General features: G+C 33.0%; 2 protein-coding genes across 3 annotated transcripts in view; one reads left to right on the forward strand and one right to left on the reverse strand.

Annotated features, from left to right (window-relative positions):
- Nucleotides 1–8,120, forward strand: part of LOC143214797 (uncharacterized) — a 308,560-nt gene that overhangs the window by 13,779 nt on the left and 286,661 nt on the right. The gene's annotated exons all lie outside the window — the stretch shown is intronic.
- Nucleotides 1–8,120, reverse strand: part of LOC143214789 (uncharacterized) — a 31,308-nt gene that overhangs the window by 9,674 nt on the left and 13,514 nt on the right. The window contains exon 2 of the mRNA XM_076436181.1: nt 415–495. Coding sequence (XP_076292296.1) covers nt 415–489 — 75 coding nt within the window. The 5' untranslated portion in view covers nt 490–495. The remainder of the gene's footprint in view (nt 1–414; nt 496–8,120) is intronic.

Below are 8,120 nucleotides of genomic sequence, written 5' to 3' on the forward strand. Positions count from 1 at the left end.
ATATTTTATTGTTTAACTTAAATATACTATGTATAATTTGTTCATTATGTCAAGTTTTAAATCCAGTAAAAAGAAATGCCTTAAGACAATTTTAAAAAAATGCTGGTTTTTTTTTTATCAAGTAATATATTAATATCTTATTTGAGTAAAAATATTCATGCCGTCAAACCGTTTTTATGTCAAAATATTTACGACTACGTACCAACGAAAGCAAAGTAAGATAAGTCTTGGATAATTGAATTTTCTACGAGCATGGAAAAGTATCGAAAAGAGACTTTCAAAAATATAACAGCTACGTTTTTTTTTTTAGCTACGTGTACTGAGTAATCGCGTTAACCGACTGAACAATACAACAGCGTTAATAAAATATTAATTTTGAAGTTTCCAGTGTCTGACAAAACTTTTTACATTTACCTGGACGTTCCAGTGCGCCCCTGGGCCGCAGGCTCTTCTCTGCGTCCCTTGATATTGGATGCTTCCTTGGGGCATTTTGCGCTGAAGTTAAATAAATTCTGCGTTATTTACGGGGACCGCTGTTCCGGCGAATTTAATTAAAAATTCTATTAGAGGGAGAAAGAGAGAGAACGCTGGCTGGGTAAAGCCAGGTTAGGCAAGAATTCAAGATAAATATTAATAATACTAATTGCGAGACTGCGGATCTTTATGCGAGATAAAAATTTCATGCTACATAAAAATGTGTGGTTTTCTTTATTTAATTGTTTTAATAAGCTGGAAATGGTACAATGATATTTTTAAATTCATTCAATTTTTTTGTTAAATTCATTTTTGACATAAATTCATAAAATCCGCAGTTATTAATATTTCCAATATTCAATCTTAAAATATTTGAAATATATTCTTCAGTTTGTCAAAATTCTTATGGATTGTGGCTCTTATTATTAATTAAAACAACTATGAACAGACATTTAAATTATAAGGTTTGTAACACTCGTTTTTATCATTTTATTTTTTGAGGAAGAAGTCTGAGTTAGGCTTGAATAAAATACGAGGACAAGATAGAATTGAGGTCCTTTGTTGTAGAAATGTTATGTACATGAGACGTTCCACGTGGGTAGGTCATTTAATAGACTTTTAATAGACTAAAAGTGGATAGAAAATCGTAAAGGGTTTAATTATATTCTAGACGCGCATCCCACCCTTCACTTGTTAGTAATAAGTTATTACTAATTACACCTAATTCCATTAGTTAACTTTAATATTTCAACTATTCTGACTACATTAATTATCGTTATAGCTGTGTTATTATCTGCATCAATCTATGGTTTATTTTTCCAACTTCAATATCTGTGTCGAAAGGATTTATATGTAATGGTATTATTTATTAGATTAGAAAGTAATAACGGTGTTTGATTAATTTAAGATTCATAATTCGTTAGAGAAAGCAGTAAGACCATATTAAATTGATGCATGTACCTAATACTCGTGCATCGATACCATCGTCATTGATTTATCGCCAATCTAATTTTCGTAATTATACTCCAACATCCAGGGCCATTTTTAATAAACATAAGAGCAGCAAAGTATTGGAATTAAACCTTATTACTTGATTATTGAGATGCAGTTCACTGATTAATCCGAGATTAAAATTGTTACTTAAAAATTTGTTCTATTAACATTTCAAGGCTAATATTATTGCCAATTCTACATTATTATGTTACAATTACTCTCATGGAGGAGGACAGTTTATTATTTGGTAAAACTCAAAATAGTTCATCGTTTGATAAATATTTCTGTAAAATATTATTCCTTTATAGGGTATTTGCCTAACATAATACACAGGGTGTCACAAGAATGTTGTACTTCCGTATTGTTCACAACATTTTTGGGACACACTATATAAGCTGTTTATTTTGAAAGTGACCTACGTCCATTTTTGACAAAAGTCAAGCTAGCAATTTTAATATTCACATTTCTACGTTATCTTTTCATTCTGAAGCAAATTGTAACTATTATATTTAAAATCACAAAGATTTTGTAAAAAGGAAATTAGCTGGTTAATAGAATGATACAAATTTTTATTTTGAAAGTGGCCTAAGTCCATTTGTCAGTTGTTCGATAGACCATAAATTCTTAGTAACAGGACATTCGTTTTTACCGAATGACAGAGATTTTGGCATCGTAGAAATGTCATTAAAGAAAAATAATTTACTGTTTGTCCCCCAAGATTATTATAATGTTATCAAGAAAAGTGTTGGGAAAGGTAATAACTTTATTTTAAATGAGATGAAACAAGAGGGTTTCATATCAACAAGATTTTTGGAGGATGCAATTTTTAAAAGGGTAAAGAATTCTAACGGAGAAACAATAAATTAGTTAAAAATATACTGGATGCGTTTTTTGAGAAATGAACCATATAAAATTTTCTATAAGATATCAATGGATGAGAATGCAGAGTTTAAAATACTGAATTTATTACCACGTCGGGGTAGATGAAGAAAATTCGAAAATATTGTATTGATACCACTTTATAAAAATATAAGACAAATTACAATAGCGAAATACAAGGATATGATGGACTTACTACGATATATACTACCGGATCACCATGCTTCTTCAAATCCCTCCCGCATACACAAAACGTTAATAAGGAGTAAATTGTTATGCAATTTATATAGTTAGAAGATTTCCTGAATTGTGCATAAATGGTGTATTTCAAGTTTTGTAATGAAATATCAAATAAATTGAGTATTGTCTTTTCAATTTGAAACATTTGAAATTATATCGAATGGACTTGAGTTGTTTCAAATTTTTTGACAAATCTAGTTGTTAATTTTGAAAGTGGCTTAAGTCCATTCTTGGTGAGGAGACACATATTATTCACTTAATAATTGCTATTATTTTAATAGGAATTGTAAATTCAACTCTCTTAGATACACTTAAGGAGTGTGATACATTGGTATCCTATACGTATATTTTTAATTTCATTGAAACACACAAACTCTTAAATACCTCAATTTAAACTTAAATGAACTTAGGCCACTTTCAAAATAAACGGCTCATGTATACCTACTGTACTATTATCCACATTTAATATACGCCCAGATCAAAATCATATTCGCAATATTGATCGAATATTTTCTCTAAGGGATAGTATCCGCTGTCTACATTTTCCCGAGAGTGAACATTTCATCCTAGAAAAAAGTATCGCAGGTAAAAAGGGCAAGTTTTTATTCACGGTAGTTTGCACAAAGTAGCGCAGCATAATAATAAATAGCTCATTGCCTCATTCTCATTTCATTTAACACAAGACCGACACTCCTAGGCTCGCGATGCTTTAATTCAACTTCACGATACGTGCATGTGTATAGTACCTGCTACAGCTTTCACCACCATCGGCCATTCATTCACTTTTACATAAGGGTGGGTAGGCACAGCTAGGCGTGCACAATGTGTTCATGTAACATTATCTGGCAGCTAGCATAGTGTGTGTGGCCATACTCGCGTCTAATTCACGCACAGTCGAGAGAGGGAAGCATTGTTCGCTTCTGTTTCGTATCTTTGAGCGTGGAAAGTTCGCGTTTTGCATTGATCCAAATCCTTCTTTACGGCTTCTTTCGCAATCTCTCTTTACAACTGCAAAACTTCCCTATATTCCCGACCACCGGCCTACCGAAGATTTCGCGATCCATCACTCGATTGCAGTTTCAAAGTAGAGGAAACTTGCCAAATGCTTAGTGGTCACATTAATCATGTACTCACGCTGAATTAATTCGTTGTTACTGGACTGCGGATCTTAAAATGATTAAAATGCTCTTGTATTACCTATCTTCAAAATTAATCTAAAAAAATGTCTATGTAGCTCCTTGCAATTAGTGGAGGAAATATTTATTTAGAAGAATTCTCTCCCTCTCTCTCTCATCCTTTCTGAAGGATTTTATGAAACAGATATCAATGTGACAGTATTCACAAATTCTTCTATTGATTTTACTGATAGTTATTGTAGTGTGTGTTAAATAAAAACGTATATACTCTTAATAAATTCGATAAGTCTAAAATGATATAACAATATCTCCGAACTGGTATTTGAAAATTATCAGTGCAAAAATAATTGCGATTTTAAACGTGTGTAGAATACTTTTCTGAAATTGCTTTATGAAACTTGTAAAAATAATGAAACTGTTACAGTTATTGTTCGCACAATTTCCCTTTATTCCAAATTTCCCTTTGTGCCAAAATTTTGCAGAAACCTTATATGACCCCTACGACTAAAACAAAATATTTCTGCGATTTTATGGTTTTATATCCCATTGATTTCTTGAGCAAATGGTGTGCGTCTTTTGTGTATGTTTATAGTATTTCTATTGTATTTTGTCACTATATTGGAACTTGAAATTGCAGTCGTGTATGGCCACGTTGGCAAGACGCGTGGTTGTTTGTTTTATCGATTAGTGCAATCTCTGGTTTGTTTGCTAGAATTGTTTAGTCGGTCAGTATTGTCGCTGTTCTCTCAATATATTTCGCTCATTCTGCTACGGTTATTATTATCATTGCATGGTCATGTTACCGGTGTCCGACATTTAACAATACGAACAGAATATAATTAAACGGGTAAATATATGATTATGTTATGCAGGGTGTCCCAAAAATGTTGTACTTGAAAGGGGTGATTCCTGAGGTTATAGGAGATAACTTTTTCCTTTACGAAAATCTTCTCCATGGCTTTGTTAAGGAGTTATTAACAAAAAACATGGACCAATTAGAGCGCGATTAAAGTGGTCGGATTTCGGCTCGGCGTCGGGCCCCGTTGAACGCGGTGCTGGCGTTGGCCGAGCCGGGGTCCGTTCGCTGTAGTCGTGCTCTCATTGGTCCGTGTTTTTTGTTAATATCTCGTTAACAGAGCCGCGGAGAACATTTTCGTCAAGAAAAAAGTTGCTTCAAATAAGCTCAGGAAAGCATTGGAAAGCACTGAAAAAGATCGACTGGCTAATTCCACGTTAATAAAATATAAAGAAGATTTCACTGCGAATGAACTTGCACTGAATGAGTCCATTTACAATTTTGCTTTATCGATTTTCTTACACCGCACAGTCACTCTGACTACGCGTACTATCTTTCATCTTGTGAATGGCAAGAGAGGAGAGAAAGACAGGAACAAGCATTCAATTTACTGAAATCGATTCTGCTCTTTAGTATAGCTCCTCGCTTGTTCTAAGTTCCACAACTTCAATCGTCGTATAATTTTACTAGACTTTATGCAATTACGACAAAGCTGTAGAAAGCTGAGCAGATGAAACACGAAATTTGTGAATATTATTGTATTAAAATACATATTAAAATGGAAATAACTTTGGAATCTCCATCTCTTGTAGTCGATGCAGACAATTATTATTTTGCACAATGGTCTATAGTTTAATAATCATAATCTTGAGCTCAGAATTATTATAACTTCTTTCATATTATTCTTTTACTTAATTAGCTTTAAGTGAAGGAATGTTGCCACATTGACTGACTAATTTACCCATTGAAGTAGTACAATGACTGTTTAAATGATTCTTTTACGTCCAATCTAGTTCTCTAAAGATATTTTCTATTTTAAAAAATTCTCATTTGCAGAAGATGAACAAGAAGAATTTTATTATCATGAGGAGAGAAGATTTTCACCTTGAAGAACGGAAAAAGTAGCAAAACAAAAGTTCTGGCTAACGCCCTCCAAAAACCTGAGGAGCTTAAAAAGAAAAATATCGCAATTGTATACGATGCAGTTATGATAATAAATAGGGTTGGATAACAGCAGTCACGCACGTCGAGATTACTTCATTGCGTGATTAAAAAGTTGTATGGCGCGTGAACGCCGAGAGTTATAAGTTCTACACCATATATAACAATTCTATTGTCCTGTACAGAGATTAATGTTTCCTTCGTGCCAGCTGAAAAGTTCTTGTGTTGCACGTTTTCTCGTTATGAAGTTGACGGTTTCTTTAGACAACAAAGTGAGTGGTTAAAAGATGTCTGACTTCAGTTAGCCGATTGCAATTTAGATAATTTTCTTATCACAAAGAAATAAAATTGCATGTCTGATATTAAGCCCTTAATGAAGAAATGATTGAAAGTTATTTGCTCAGTGCGGTATTAATTTATAATATAGAAACTACAATATAGAAATAGATTGTTGTTTACATTTTAAACACCAAGCAGAATGATTTGCAACCGTGCGAGTCGTCCGAAATGTTTTGTTTAAATTTTAAAAAGTATGTGGACTGTTTTGTTAGAGACCAAGGGTCAACTTAAATTATATTAACTTAAATAAATTTTAAAAGTTAGGCAGAATGTTTCACAATAAACTCGTTTTGTAACAGATCAAGCAAGTAACTTCCAAAATGTCTTTTCTAAATTTAAGCAGCTAAAAAAATTTAGTAATCTTTTATAAAGTCTAGATAGAGCGTTCTCCATACGTTTTCCAAATTCGTACAGCAGGAGATAATAATGTATAAAAGACACATACGAACGGGATTATTCAGCTTGCGCCATCAGGTGGATCCAACTTTGTTTGTGTTAAAAATTGCGTTCTATAATAGAGACCTTGTCCAATTTTAGCATGCGGTACCTGAATACACTTTTCATCGCGGATAGTCTTCGTTTTAACTTCATTGTGTCTCGGACAATAGCATCGCCGGAAATAAAGCGGGGATTGCAATTCATGAGAAGATTCACGACAATTAAAGCGATTAAAGCCGGACTTTTAAATCCCCTTGCTCACTATTATACTCTGTGTAAGGACGCAGGATCTCGGTTGTAATGCACGAGCATATGCACTCTTGAACCTTCGGAATTAAGCTCTGAATGTGTTCGATGTGTCTCTCCATCTCCATATTCGAAAAGAATAGGATTTAGGTTTTATTTCGGCTTTGAGATGGAAAAGATGGAAGGGGAAACCTATTTTTCTGCTTTTACGGAATCGTGAACGAAGATGCACGCATCTCATTTTCTTCCAAGGTTCATTTTTTCTGCGAATGTTTGTTCATTAAAATTATATTTTTCTTCCTGTGATAGAAACGATTTTCCAAGTTCTATTTCGTGGAATTTAACTCTGCTATCTATGATCAAATTATACTTGCTTCATGCATAGTATAGGATGTTCTGATGGATATAGTGGAATCCGCTTATTTGAGTTAAAGTTTCATCAGGACTGACGTTCATTTCGAGCGAAGGACTAAGAACGGAATCGAAGAGCCCTAGTTCTCTTCGCCTAATTGGGACCACCGCATAATCAGGCCAAAGGACATTAGACCTGATGAGTCTCAAATATCAGGAATCCATTGAATTTGAAACTTGAATGGTAACTTATATTTTTATTCGTTGATTAAACTCTATTTCATCTCGTTTACTAAGTAAATAAATTAACAAATGGATATATACAATCGAAAATTATCCCAATTAAGTGTGAAACTTTATGTTTAAAATATCGTAATGCATAAAGACGTTAGAATTTTTATTTCATTTCTTTTTATTAAATTCAGCATTTTAAAGTAAAATATTTTCTACTGTATTAAAATTTTAAAAGTTTCGCAACAATTTCAAAGTTGTAGTTGAACTTCAAAAATTAAATGCAATAAGGTATAACGATGTTAGAAGGGTAATGAATGAAATGAAAAATTGAAATTGAAATTTAATTTATCATACCACAGCCTCATCACAAGTTTAATATAAAATATTGATCATCAGATTATGGATCTTCATGCAAAATAAAAATTGTCTGCATCAATTTCAAGTATCAGGAACCAGATAAAAATTTGTTTCTCCTAACAATTTTAATGTATTGATGTTTTTAGATCCTTTGAATGTCTCTAATATTTTATATTTTGTTATGAACACATAAAATCCGCAGCCTATCGCTCATAATCCTAATACAGCATTTTTTGAAAACTTTTTGGCTCATCAATGCATAAAGAGAACACTGCTTTAGAAATACATTTTCACCGTTCATAATATATGCGGAGACATTAAAGCCCCGTTGTTGAAGGTATTAAAAAGTGAAGGTTGATTCCACATCGGAGCAAAGAGGACAGAGAAAGCTTTCATTATTTCGGCTGTGGCCGGATGATAAATTATGCAAAAAGTACAATGCCCAGACGCGTGGTTTATAAGATCCCCGAAGCCAC

This window comes from Lasioglossum baleicum, chromosome 13 (genome assembly GCF_051020765.1).
Source record: "Lasioglossum baleicum chromosome 13, iyLasBale1, whole genome shotgun sequence".
Classification (NCBI taxonomy): domain Eukaryota; kingdom Metazoa; phylum Arthropoda; class Insecta; order Hymenoptera; family Halictidae; genus Lasioglossum; species Lasioglossum baleicum.